The 14129-nt window shown below is 42.2% G+C and overlaps 1 protein-coding gene across 1 annotated transcript; it reads right to left on the reverse strand.

Moving 5' to 3' along the window:
• Nucleotides 1–575: 575 nt before the first annotated feature.
• Nucleotides 576–13255, reverse strand: B3galt9 (beta-1,3-galactosyltransferase 9). The gene is made up of 3 exons (XM_004662686.2): nucleotides 13131–13255; nucleotides 3758–3802; nucleotides 576–1682 (listed from the first exon to the last, which is right to left on the reverse strand). The coding sequence occupies exons 2-3, from the start codon at nucleotides 3791–3793 to the stop codon at nucleotides 576–578; spliced, it is 1143 nt and encodes a 380-aa protein (XP_004662743.2). The 5' UTR covers nucleotides 3794–3802; nucleotides 13131–13255.
• Between the last annotated feature and the right edge of the window lie 874 nt (nucleotides 13256–14129).

Here is a 14129-nt window from a genome sequence, read left to right on the forward strand (position 1 = left end):
CGCGCCAGGGCTTCCAGCCTCTGCAAACGAACTCCAGACGCGTGCGCCCCCTTGTGCATCTGGCTAACGTGGGACCTGGGGAACCGAGCCTCAAACCGGGGTCCTTAGGCTTCACAGGCAAGTGCTTAACCGCTAAGCCATCTCTCCAGCCCTAGATTATTTATTTGAAAACTGCTAGGAGAATAGATTTTAAGTGTCCTCACCACAGAATAATATGTAAGGTAACATATGTTAACTATATGGATTTAGCCATCTGAGACTGCATTACACATGTGTCAAAATATCATAACTATATTGTACACCACAATATATACAACTTATATACATAGTATATGTGTTATAATTAATTGAAGTGGTCTAACAGATTTTATTTGGAAAAGGATCACAGCACTAAATTCTTTAAAGCGAGATGTCAACAAGACAGTACATTGAAACACTAAGAACATTTTGTATTTGTGCTAAGTGTGGACAACAGTTTAGACAAACTACATAAAACATGGGGGCAGAGGGTGGCTCTCTGTAATGGGAACAGAACCACTTAAAAATAATAGACTTAAAATAAAAACAAAGGTATATTAATCACCAAAATACATAACACTGTTTTTTTTGGTCCCTATATGAAACTGTTCAAAGCTATCATCAAGGTATGTTAGAAGCTTGCAGGAAATGAGCCCATAGTAAGTCTCAAACAGTGAACATTCTTTCCCATTATTAATTTCCTTCCATGCCAGGGAGACTGCAGCATCTGTGTTTTCTGAGGATGTAAAAATGAACTTATAGCAACATCTGTTATATCTAATGTGTCTTTTCCCAGAAAACCTCGAACTATGGATGGGTATAAGACCAATGGACTTAGCACAGATTCCTACAAACGCATCAGCAGGTACCATAATAGGTGCATCCCTGAAAGCTACATACATCATCTTAGCCACAGCTTGGGAAATTATAAAGGCCTCGCCACTGCAGTAATCGGGGTAGTATTTTTCTGGATACTCACTAAAAGGGACAAACCCTGGGCTGTGGGGGTCTCTGTTGGGTATATCCTGATGGATAACTTTTCCTACATAGACATTTTCGAGGTGGTCTTTCAGATGGAGGAGATAGTCTACAATGCTTGGTAGATTAATAAACATATCTTCATTGGCCTTGAGAATGAACAGGGCATTAGGGCAAAAAGTCACAGCCCACTGGGTCATTGTGATGATCTTCAGGGTTTGGTTCTCAGTACTGTCCAAGAAGATTCCTTCAATTATATCATTATTCTTATAAGACTCTTTGTCTATCTCTTTCTGGATAGTTACCAAAACAGGCATTCCCAAAGTGAATAGTATGAGAATAGGATGCCCCTGGACACTGGTCACATTACCCCAGGTTTTCCTGATGAGGTTCCGTCTTGTTCTATTTCCTGGACTACTGGAGATGAGACAGAGCAAAAAAATGTTCTTCTCATCACACACCTCTGACTGGCTCAGGACATAGTATTTTGAGGGATTACTTCTTAGGGGTTCCATGTTCAATTTTCTCGCCTTATCCTTAATTTCAAGAACTTTCATATCTACATGAGGCAAAGAATGCAGAAAGTATTCTTCCACAAAGTCCGCTCCAAAAAGCAGGGCATGAAATAGTATGACATTAAAGAGAAGGAAGCACCACTGGTGGGTCCGCAGTCTGCAGAGCATCACCTGAGTATGAAGAGGAGACATGTTCATTCCAGGGTCAGTGCCACTCCCATTTACCTCCCACAGTGAACCCTATGTGAACATTTGACAGTACTTAGCAGTATATTCTAAAGGGTTTAACTATTGTTATTATCTGTTTATTCTCCTGGCTGTTGTCTCCTCGACCACAAGCATTATGTGTCTCTCTACTCCAGTGCTGCTGAGCTGGTCTTTGGCAGAAAGTAGGCACTGAACAAAAGTGTTAGTTTCATGATTTATTATCTGGATAAGAATTTATGTAGTTCTGGGTGTGGTGGTGCACACCTTTAGTCCCAGCACTTGGGAGGCAGAGGCAGGATTGCCAAGAGTTCAAGGCCACCCTGAGACCACATAGTGAATTCCAGGTCAGCCTGGGCTAGAATTAAACCCTATCTAAAAAACAAAACAAAGCTGGGTGTGGTGGCGCACGCCTTTAATCCCAGCACTTGGGAGGCAGAGGTAGGAGGATTGCTGTGAGCTCGAGGCCACCCTGAGACTTTAGTGAATTCCAGGTCAGCTTCAGTTAGAGTGAGACTCTACCTCAAAAATCCAAAAAAAAAAAAAAAAAAAAAAAAAACAAAAAACAAAACACAAAACACAACAAAATAAAACAAAACCACAAAAAAAAAATACTATATACAAGATACTATTTGAGACACTGGGAATGAAAAGAAGATTCAAGACAGACACACAGAGATCACATATCAAGTGGTGCCATTGTGACTAAAACTTAAAGGAAAATATATGTTGTCCTTTCTTGAATGGAAGCACTTGGATCAGTTTCTTCTCTAATTTCAGAGGTCAAGGGCTATTTTCCATGGTGCGACTGCTTGTGGTAGCCAGCATGCACTGGCTATTTATTAAGCACTTACACTCTTGTAGTATAACTTTCAATTTAATCTAACACTGAGTCAGAGTCTGGTTTGACAGTATCTAACCCATCAGATACATTGGTCCACATGGGCAGATTCTTACTATTTGCAGAACTTCTCAGAGACCTAGGATGGGCCTGTGCCAAATTTACTGCACATCATCCAAAGGGATGGAAACTTTTATCTGGAAGGAAATGTATAGAATTGTAACACAGCCAGGAGGACATAAAGGGAATTAAATCTGTTTGTTAAGAGTTTTTAAAAAATATTTTATATTTATTTATTTGACAGAGAGAGAGAGATAATGGGTGCACCAGGGCTTCCAGCCACTGCAAACGAACTCCAGATACATGCACCCTCTTGTGTATCTGGCTAACATGGGTCCTGGGGAGTTGAACCTGGGTCCTTTGGCTTTCTAGGCAAATGCCTTAACTGCTAAGCCATCCTTCCAGCCCTGTTTGTTAGAGTTTTAATCAAAAAGGGAATACCCCCTTTCAGATAGATTAACTTCAAAATTAAGATGAGCATCTGAGTGGTTTAATAATTTGCCTAAGAACACACAGTGGAAAAGGGATTAGGGTAGGGTCATGATTTGAACTCAAAACTGTCAGATTCTAAAGCTTACTCTTTTTCAGGCTGACCTGGAATTCATTATGTAGTCTCAGGGTGGTCTCGAACTCACAGTGATCCTCCTACTTCAACCTCCCAAGTGCTGGAATTAAGGACATGCACCACCAAGCCCAGCCCTAAGGCACACTCTTAACCACTGGAGAATCCTGACCCATATCGTTTCCTTGTCCATGTCTATTGAATAGGAAACAAAGTAACAAAAGACACTCTTACAGTTACAATCTGCAATCATTTTCATTTTCCTTAGTGCTGAACTTCAGCAGCCTTAATGCTTCCAAAAAATATCAAAAGCTTACCTGCATGTTGTCTATGAGAAATATCAAGGCTTTGAAAATTACAAAGTCCAGATACCAAGTTGTGCCCAAATGTCTGTCAGGATAACTCCAGTCTAACAACAACTGCAGTACAGTACTTTGTGCTACAGTCTTTAAGGATAAGGTTTCTTGCCAATCAACCTGAGCTTTTATCCCAGAATACCAACAGGCTGCATAGGAAAGTGAGCGCTGATCGTATTACAGCCAGAGTGAATCCAGCACAAAGAATAGAGAAAGCTCCAACCTTGTGTATCTTGGGAAAGTGAATCCTTGACTTCATGCTGAGTTCCTGGTAGAAGATGAGGAAAAGTTATAAGGACTGTTCACCTACATCACCTTTCCATAGCATTACCACCCAAGGAGGAAAACTGATTTTTTTTTTTAGTCCAATTCCTGGTATATGCACAATTAAAACTATTTTAAACATCAAGGAATACTTAGAACTGGGTGTGGTGGTGCACACCTTTAATCCCAGTTCAAGGCCTCCCTGAAACTAATTCCAGGTCAGTCTGGGCTGGAGTGAGACCCTACCTCAACAAACAAACAAAAAAGGAATACTTAGGACCCTTAGTGAGTGTAGTCCCCCCCCCCCAAAAGGGTACATCATATAGTGGGATCTGATCATTGAATGTCTCATTGAAAAGGATTCTGAATTCTGCTTTCAGATATATAAAATCTCTACTAAATCAATTATAGAACATTCTGACATCTCTCAGGTAAGTTTATCTTCAAATAAGTGGCTTCACATAGCCCATTTTATCCTGAACTGAAGAAACTAAGCATTTGGAGCCTGCTGGCTGTTTTTATTTTTTTGAGCATGTAGGAATTATGTTGAGTACTGTTTCTCCTGGCAAGTGTTAAGAACACTTTATTTTAGTTTTTGAGGCAGAGTCTCAACTCAAGCCCAAGATGACCTGAAATTCACACTGTGCCTCAGGCTGGCTTTGAACTTATGACTTAAGTCTGAGCCACCATGCCCAGTTTACCTGCAAGTTTTTTTTTTATTATTGTTTTAAGAAATGACAGGGGTGGCTGGGCATGGTAGTGCATAGCTTTAATCCCAGTACTCGGGAGGCAGAGGTAAGAGGATCACCATGAGTTTGAGGCTACCCTGAGACTACATAGTTAATTCCAGGTCAGCCTGGGCCAGAGTGAAACACTACCTCAAAAAACAAAAAAAAACAAAAAAAAAGAAAGAAAAAAGAAAGAGAAATGACTGGGGTGGAGAGATGGCTTAGAAGTTAAGGTATTTAGCCGGGTGTGGTGGTGCATACCTTTAAGCCCAGCACTATGGAGGCAGAGGTAGGAGGATCACCATGAGTTTGAGGCCACCCTGAGACTCCAGAGTGAATTCCAGATCAGCCTGGGCTAGATTGAGACCCTACCTTGAAAAAACAAAACAACAACAACGGAAAAGAAGTTAAGGTATTTGCCTGCACAGCCTAAGGACCCAGGTTCAATTCCCCAGTACCCATGTAAGCCAGGTGCACAAGGCCATTGCATTCATGCCATGCATCTGGAGTTCCTTTGCAGTGGATAGAGGCCTTGATGTACCCATTCTCTCTATATCTGCCTCTCTCTCTTTCTTAAAAATGGATAAATTTAAAAAAAGAAATGATAGGCAACATATTTTTGTGTTCTTGCCACATTAGTAATTATATTGAGAATTTTGTTACCATGCCAGGCAATATTTTATCTTTTCCTCCACAAGTTGACCTTTTTTTATCATCCATTTATAGCCGCTATTATAATTGTTTGGTCCTTATATTTAAAGTTGGCCATATTTTTGGAAAAAATCATGCAATCTTGAAAAAACTTAAGCTTTTTATTGATAACCTCCACACATATCATCAATATACCATGATCACAATCCCTTTCCATTACCCTCATTTTCCCCATCCCAAATCTCTTCATTGAATCCCATCTTTCCAACTAGTCTCTCTTCTATTTTGATGTCATTATTTTTTCCCTCCTATTATGCAAGTCTTGTGTAGATAGCATCAAGACATAAGGCCATGGCCACTTTGTGTTTGGAACACAGTATTGCAAAGCACTCCTCCCTTCTTTTGACTCTTATATTCTTTCTGATACCTCTTTAGAAAGTGTCCCTGAGCCTCGGAAGGTGTGATAGAGATGTCTTATTTGGTGCTGAACACACCACTGTCATTTCTTCTCAGTACTTTGGTGAATTTTGAGTCTCCACAGTGGTAAAAACAGTGAGAATAGCATTATTATATAGGCATAAGCATAAATAATTAGACGGCCATTTGGTGGGCATTATATATCCATTTAGACAGGCAACCGTAGTAGTTTATACCCTAGGGCTTATGATCTTGATTAGGTTTTCAGTACCAGGCAGGAATTCCCTCCAGTGAGTGGAGCAGACTGCAAGTCCCATCAGAGAGCAGTTGGTTTCATCCACAACAGACATGCCACTATTGTAGCACTTGTGTTTGGCCAGGCTGTTTAGCTACAAAGATAACAGTCTACTGTTGGTTAAGACCATTGATGACTTTTCTCTCTCAACATGCTGCAAAGCTCTTTCCAGCATCCTGACAGGGAGGAGACTTCCAGCTCAGCTACAGCTTGATTTTCAGTGACCTGCAACCCAAGCATGTGGAGTTTTCAGCAATAGGGTCATACCATCTAGTTCTTGTGGGCAACTAAGAGCCTTGGCAATAGGCCGTGATGTTTTGGGGGCATCAGGACCATCCTGACCAAAACTTGCTGGAAGGTATCCCACCCCAGCACTGAAAATGTTCTATTAACAATCTATGTTTCTGGGTACATTATCCACCTCCACAGGATGCTTCTGCCCAAACTCTCTCTTTGTAACATGTATATTGGCTAGAAAAGAAATAGTTTCCATATGATTTATTTGTAACATCTTTAATTTTGATTAAGCCTCCTCCCACCCTCCTTTTCCTCCATTCCTTCCCTGGCCCCACTTAGACCATTCCACCTCCAGTATTCTGTCCCTCTACTTAGATATCTGCTATATCCTCCCCTTTAGATGTTCCTCTCCCCTCTCTTTCCCATAGCCCCTTTCTAGTTTCTTGGCCTCTGTTGCTGACTTTTATTCCAACTCACATACAAATACAAACATTTGAAGCAAAGATTCACCTATGAGAGAGAACATGTGACATTTGGCTTTCTGAGTCTGGGTTACCTCACTTAGTATAATCTTTTCAATCTTGCAAATGTTTACAAAATGAAAAATCTAACCTCAAGATTAAAATTAAAAAGAGTGCTAGAGAGATTGCCTAGTGGTTAAGCGCTTGCCTGTGAAGCCTAAATATCCCGGTTCGAGCCAGATACACAAGGGGGCACATGTGTCTGGAGTTCATTTGCAGTAGCTGGAGGCCCTGGTGCGTCCATTCTCTCTCTATATATATCTGCCTTTCTCTCTCTGTCTGTCACTCTCAAATAAATAAATAAAAATAAACAAAAAAGTAAATAATAAAATAAAATTAAATTAAAATGAATTTTTGAAAAGCTGGGGCATGGTGGCACAACCCTTTAATCCCAGCACTAGGGAGGCAGAGGTAGGAGGATCACTGTGAGTTCGAGGCCACCCTGAGACTCCATAGTGAATTCCAGGTCAGCATGAGCTAGAGTGAGACCCTACCTCAAAGAACAAACAAACAAACAAAAAAGGAATTTTTTTAAAATTTTTTATTTATTTATTTGAGAGTGACAGACACAGAGAGAAAGACAGATAAAGGGAGAGAGAGAGAATGGGCGCGCCAGGGCTTCCAGCCTCTGCAAACGAACTCCAGACACGTGCACCCCCTTGTGCATCTGGCTAACGTGGGACCTGGGGAACCGAGCCTCGAACCGAGGTCCTTAGGCTTCACAGGCAAGAGCTTAACCGCTAAGCCATCTCTCCAGCCCTAAAAAGGAATTTTTATAGGTACTAAAGTTAGCAATTAAATGAAGCTTGGAAAATATTTATTGAAACATAAATTCTACTTTGCAATTTTCTTTTTCTTTTACTTATTTATTTGTGTGTGTGTGTGTGTGTGTGTGTGTGTGTGTGTGTGTGTCTATGGGCATGCCAGCATCTCCTGCCACTGCAAAGAAATGTCAGATGCCTGAGCCACTTTTTGCTTCTGGCTCTGAGTGCTGGGGAATTGAGCTGTGGATCTGCAGGTCCTGTAAGCAAGCACCTTTAGCCCTTGGGCCATCTCCTTAGCCCTCTTTTTTATAGTCACAATTTTTAAAAAAGATACTTTATTTATATGAAAGATAGAGAGAGAGAAAGAGGCAGACACAGAGAGAAAGAATAGGCACACCAGGGCCTCAGTCACTGCAAACGAACTCCAGATGCATGCACCACCTTGTGTATCTGGCTTACGTGGGTACTAGGGAATTGAACCTGGGTCCTTAGGCTTCACAGGCAAGTGTCTTAACTGCTAAGCCATCTCTTCAGCCCTACAATCATACATTTTACTCCTGGATTATTTTCTGAACCTTAAAATTTCAGTTTAGTTTCTCTATGCATGACAGACTCAAGAAATATTATTTCTACGGAAACACCATTTAAAATTTGCACTTTGATTTATCAAACTTCTACCTTACTGAGGTTGAGACCACTTGCTACAGATATTGGTGCTTGGTTTTCTCTAATCCTTTACTTTCATATGGGTTATCCAAATTGGTGCATCCATATCTTTTCACATGTCTTCTGATGTCACCAGCTAATCTCTGATTTAGAAATCTATAGTGGCTTCCTGTTGCCTACCAAATCAAATTTTCTCCGTTGGGACTTGACTTTGAGAACCATAATCTTTTTTTTTTAAATTTTTAAATTTTATTTATTTATTTGAGAGCGACAGAGAGAGAGAGAGAATGGGCACACCAGGGCCTCCAGTCACTGCAAATGAACTCCAGATGCATGCGCCCCCTTGTGCATCTGGCTAACATGGGTCCTGGGGAATCAAACTTCGAAGCGGGGTCCTTAGGCTTCACAGGCAAGCGCTTAACCACTAAGCCATCTCTCCAGCCCAAGAACCATAATCTTGATTTCCATTCCAAACCATTTTCATTTTCCATGCTTCAAGTGCTCTACATAGAATCTGGCTGTGTTTTGCTACTAACTGCATATGTGACTCATTGTCTAGATTGTATATCTGCATATTATGATCTCCAGCATGGCAGCAATTAGCCACATGTGGCTATATAAATTTAAATTATTTTTATGTAATTTTTAAAATGTATTACTTTTTTGCAAGTAGAGAGACAGAAATAGACATACGGAGGGAGTGGGGAGAAATGGGCACACCAGTACTTCTTGCCATTGCAACTGAGCTCCAGATGCATGCACCACTCTGCATCTGGCTTTACCTTCGTCCTGAGGAGTCCAACCCAGATTATCAGGCATTGCAAACAAAATGCCCTTAATCATTGAGCCATCTTTCCAGCCCTAAGTTAAATTAACAAAAATAAAATAAACTTAAATTTTTGTTCAGTTATATTAGGCACTTTTCAACTGTTTGGAAGCTACAAGAGACTAGTGACTACTTTATTGGAGAGCACTAAGAGAGAACGTTTTATTTTGTTTTGTATTTTTCGAGGCAGGGTCTCACTCTAGCTCAGGCTGACCTGGAATTCACTATGTAGTCTTAGGCTTCCCTAGGACTCATGGTGATCCTCCCACCTCTGCTTCACAAGTGCTGGGATTAAAGGTGTGCTCCACCACACCTGGCTCAAGAGAACATTTTCATCATTGCTGAGAGCCTTGTTAGCTATAAGGTTATAAGATACATGTTGTTGAGCCGGGCGTGGTGGCGCATGCCTTTAATCCCAGCACTTGGGAGGCAGAGGTAGGAGGATCGCCATGAGTTCAAGGCCACCCTGAGATTACAGAGTGAATTCCAGGTCAGCCTGGGCCAGAGTGAGACCCTACCTCGAAAAACAAAAACAAAAACAAACAAACAAAAAAAAAGATACATGTTGTTGCAGTTCAGTTCACATTGCTGGTAGAAATCATCCAACCAAGAGCAGCTTCTGGGAAAAAAGAGATTTTTTTTGGCCTACAGGCTCAAGGGGAAGCTCCATGATGGCAGGGGGAAACAATGACATGAGCATAGGGTGGACATCACCCCTGGCCAACATAAAGTGGACCATAGCAACATGAGACTGTGCCAAACACTGGCATGGGGAAACTGGCTATAACATCCATAAGCCCACCCCCAACAATACACTCCCTCCAGGAGGCATTAATTCCCAAATATCCATCGGCTGGGAACCTAGCATTCAGAACACCTAAGTTTATGGGGGACACTTGAATCAAACTACCACACATGTGAATGCATATCTACATATGTGTGCATGAGTGTGGCTTATGAGACCTTATAGAAACAGAAAGACAGTTTGTGGTCTACAGTTGGTTTTGGTTCAGATCCTATGACAGCCATTTACTGTAACCTTAGGCAAGATCCTTCAACTTGACCTTAGCTCCCTATCTCTCAATGTGGGGCTAATAACTATTAGGAATTGAGATAAAGGCATATAGAGTGTTTACAAGTATGTAGCATCTGACAGTTTTAGGTGTGTGTGTCTCTATACTCCTCTATTATACATCTGGTTTATTCCCTGAGACAGTCTCTCATTGAACATGGAGCTGCCATTTTTCAGTCAGATTACCTGACTAGGGAGGGTTACAGGCATGTGAGGCCATGGCCAACTTTTTTTTTTAACATGGGAGTTGGCAATCAAATTTAGGTCCTCATGCTTGCATGGCAAACACTCTTTTTAAAAAAATTTTTTTGTACATATTTACTTATTTATTTGAGAGTGACAAACAGAGAGAAAAAAGGCAGATAGAGAGAGAATGGGTGTGCCAGGGCCTCTAGCCACTGCAAATGAACTCCAGACGTGTGCGCCCCCTTGTGCATCTGGCTAACGTGGGTCCTGGGGAACCAAGCCTCAAACTGGGGTCCTTAGGCTTCACAGGCAAGAGCTTAACCACTAAGCCATCTCTCCAGCCCACATGGCAAACACTCTTATCTGCTAAACCATCTTCCCAGCCACACACCATTTTATTTTATTTATTTTTATTTTTTTTAGGTTGAAATTAGTGTTTAATGTCTCATGTTTACCCAGCGTTTTACAGAGCTCAGAACATTCTACAAAAAGAAAAGGGAAGTTACCAACACCAACTAAACAAAACATGCAGAGCAAGCAATGGACTAGCAAGGCGCTATGCTAGACCCTGAGCCATCAATGGCTTATGCAAGTTTTTAGATGACCATTGAAACACTATATTCCAGAGGGCATGTTCTTCATTTTTATGTGTTATTCATTAATTTGCTAGCTATTCAGATGCCATTATCACTACTTCTGCTATTTTCACTGTTATATTAAACATAGAGAATGCAGCTCAGTATTTTAAAAAACATTTTATGTTATTTATTAATTAGAGAGAGAGAATGGGTGTGCCAGGGCCTCTAGCCACTCAAACAAATTCCAGACACATGTGCCACCTTGTGCATCTGGCTTATGCCACACACCATTTTAGTTCTTGATGCTAAAGATTTGTCTGCTTCCTCTTCCTGAGCACAGTGAGATGACAGTACTAGGGATGAGGCAGACATGAGGGCTCCCCTCTCCCTGGGCTCTGAGCTTGTGTGAAGCACTGTTTGAATCCATTAAACTCTCTATAAGTTAGTAATAAATTCCTTTGAGTATTTTTTAAACTTTTATTTATTTGAGAGATAAAGAAGGGGGAGAGAGAGAGAGAGAATGGGCATGCTAGGGCTTCAAGCTACTGCAAATGAACTCCAGACACATGTGCCACCTTGTGCATCTGTCTGTATGTGGGTGCTGGGGAATTGAACCTAGGTCCTTTGGCTTTTCAGGCAAGGGTCTTTACCACAGAGCAGTCTCTCCAGCCCCTTTAAGCCTTTATTATAAGAATCCTGTTTGATGTTCATTTTCCTTTAAGTAAGTAAAGGTGGGTTATGAGGCAATTAGACTCTCTGATTAGCAGCTGAATTCCCCCTAGCTGTCCTCGTTGCCTTGAGCAAAGGGACCATCAATCAAACAGCAAGTTAGATTATCTGTATGCCCCAACCAGGTATCCTGAGCACTCCAAGGATTCCCTGAGAAAATTACACAATGACTGCAGTTGACTGTTGCAGCTCCTGAATGAAGGTCCAGTCTCAGCCAAGGCTGTTTGAAGTTTGTACCACACTTGCTATCACAAGCTTCAGTGTACACCTTTTTAAAAAAAATTAATATTTTATTTATTTGAGAAGGAGAAAAAAGGGAGAGAGAGAGAATGGGTACATCAGGGCCTCTAGCCACTGCAAAGGAACTCCAGATGCATGTGCCACCTTGTGCATCTGGCTTCTGTAGATACTGGGGAATTGAACCTTGGTCCTTAGGCTTCACAGGCAAGCACCTTGACCACTAAGCCATCTCTCCAGCCCTCAGTGATCTCTTTTTTTTTTATGTTGGTTTTTCAAGGTAAGGTTTCACTCTAGCTTAGGCTGACCTGGAATTCACCATGTAGTCTCAGGGTGGCCTTGAACTCACGGTGATCCTCCTACCTCTGCCTCCTGAGTGCTGAGATTAAAGGTGTGTGCCATCATGCCTGGCCCTTAAGTAAACTCTTGATGACCCTATGACTATTCTCCTAGGCTAGAGAGGAGCACTTCCCATGGTAACTTGGGAGAGAGGGTCCACTGGGATGCAGACTAAAGATACACAGGTTGTGATTGGCCAAATACAAACTTGTTTGGCTGTGCTTGATCCAAATACCCTTTCTCCAGTTACAGGAGCCAGCTGCTCAGGCTCACTTAGTGAATTGGCTGAGAGATACTCTCTTGTGCTGTCTCCCCTAGTGTTGCAACATTAAGCACAGTAAAAGATTTCTTTCAAGGGGTCTTTTCTTTCAGTAGTGTGGGCACTAAGCTGGTAACATGAAGAAACAGCAGAGAGGTCAATAAGACGACTCAGTGGTTAAAGGCACTTACTTGCAAAGCCTGCCAGCCTGAGGCTAAATTCCCCAACACCCATGTAAAGTGGGATGCAAAGTGAAACATGCATCTGTAATCCCAATGCACCTGTGACAATGGGAGCCATACCCGGAAGACTCCAAAACTCACGGGCCGGCTAGTTTGTAGTGGCAGGAGACTCTGTCTTGAAGGAGGTGGAGCACAATCCCTCAAAGATGTCCTCCGACCTCCACATGCCTCCCCCAACATATAAACGTGAAGCAACATTGACAATAGAGGTGGTGCTGGTAGAGGCAGTGAAACAGCAGTGGCAGCAACAGCTGAGTAATTGGGAGGGTGAGTTGCAAAAGTGGCAAGACATTTGCCGTATGACAGCTAAAAAATAGCAGCTGAGCCGTAATAAGAGTGGCAAGGACAGGAGGACAAAGGACAGCAGAAATGGATGGTAAGAGATCAGAGAGCTGGAAATGAATAAAAGACTATAATGATCCAGGATCTGGTCTATGGGAAAATATTATGGAGCTGTCAAATCTTTTCTACTTTTCATTTTTGAGAGTCTCATGTAGTTTAAACTGGCCTTGATCTCGCTATGTAGCCAAGGAAAACTTTGAACTCCTGATCCTCCTGCCTCCACCCGCCAAATTCTGGGCCTACCTGGTGTAGCTCGCTGTCAAGTCTTTAGAGCCAAAGGTCTCAGGCACTCCTGGCCATGGGCGGCATTACTGGACACAGTAAAGGGCTAAGGAATCTCTACTTTCTTGGCCTACACAAGAGCTGTGACAGGGCTGAGGAATATCCATGTCCGGGTCTTCTAAAAGCTGCAAGGGCAGGTACTGCCAGGGTTAGAGGCATCCTGACTTCCTAGGCCTACCGTGAGAGGTGCAACACTTGTAGGTGGAGCTCAGGATACAAATACTCAAGAACTGTATGAGGACTGTAACGCAAGAGGGCGCCACCCGGGCTAATCGGCCTGCTGGCGCTGGTTGCTGCCTTCAAACCAAGGTAAACAACAGCTGTCAGAGAGCACTTGAATAGCTTCTGCAGGCTTACCACACATTACCCGCATAGAACAACTAAAAGAACTCCAGCCAGCTGATAACATGTTATCAAGATGAGAAAAACAATCCCAGAGGCTAAGTGACTAGGTTTTAAGCACAGTGTATTGTGATTCTGCCCAACTCCCTGAACATTCTTCTTTTTTTCTTCCCTGAATAGCATTTGCAGAAATGTGCTTCACACTTTCCTTAGGTGTTATCTGTTTTCTTCCCCCAACTGCTCGGGGCAGGCAAGGATTTTTTTTTTTTTTTTGAGGTGGAGTCTCACTGGCCCAGATTGACCTGGAATTAACTATGTAGTCTCAGGGTGGCCTTGAACTCGCGGCAATCCTCTTACTTCTGCCTCCCTAGTGCGCCACCACGCCTGGCTTTTTGTTGTTGTGGTTCGCTCACCTGAACTCCAGAACTATTAGAACGAGAATGTCTCTACTTCTGGACTCTGACACTGCCATTTCATTGTTAACTCTGTTTCCCAAGAATGGCCCAGACCACCCATCCCAATGATCACTTTCCTAGAATGGCCCCAAACCACCTGTGCACCTGTCATTTCCCTGTGAAGTGGCTCAAGCCCCGAGGCAAGGTGGATTATCCTTCAACC

This window comes from Jaculus jaculus, chromosome 1 (genome assembly GCF_020740685.1).
Source record: "Jaculus jaculus isolate mJacJac1 chromosome 1, mJacJac1.mat.Y.cur, whole genome shotgun sequence".
In the NCBI taxonomy this organism is placed as follows: domain Eukaryota; kingdom Metazoa; phylum Chordata; class Mammalia; order Rodentia; family Dipodidae; genus Jaculus; species Jaculus jaculus.

Coding starts and splice junctions, on each gene's coding strand:
- B3galt9 (XM_004662686.2), bottom strand. CDS start 3,793: ATGAAGTCAAGGATTCACTTTCCCAAGATACACAAG. Junction 1,683..3,757: donor ACTTTCCCAAGATACACAAG/GTTGGAGCTTTC, acceptor CTTCATACTCAG/GTGATGCTCTGCAGACTGCG.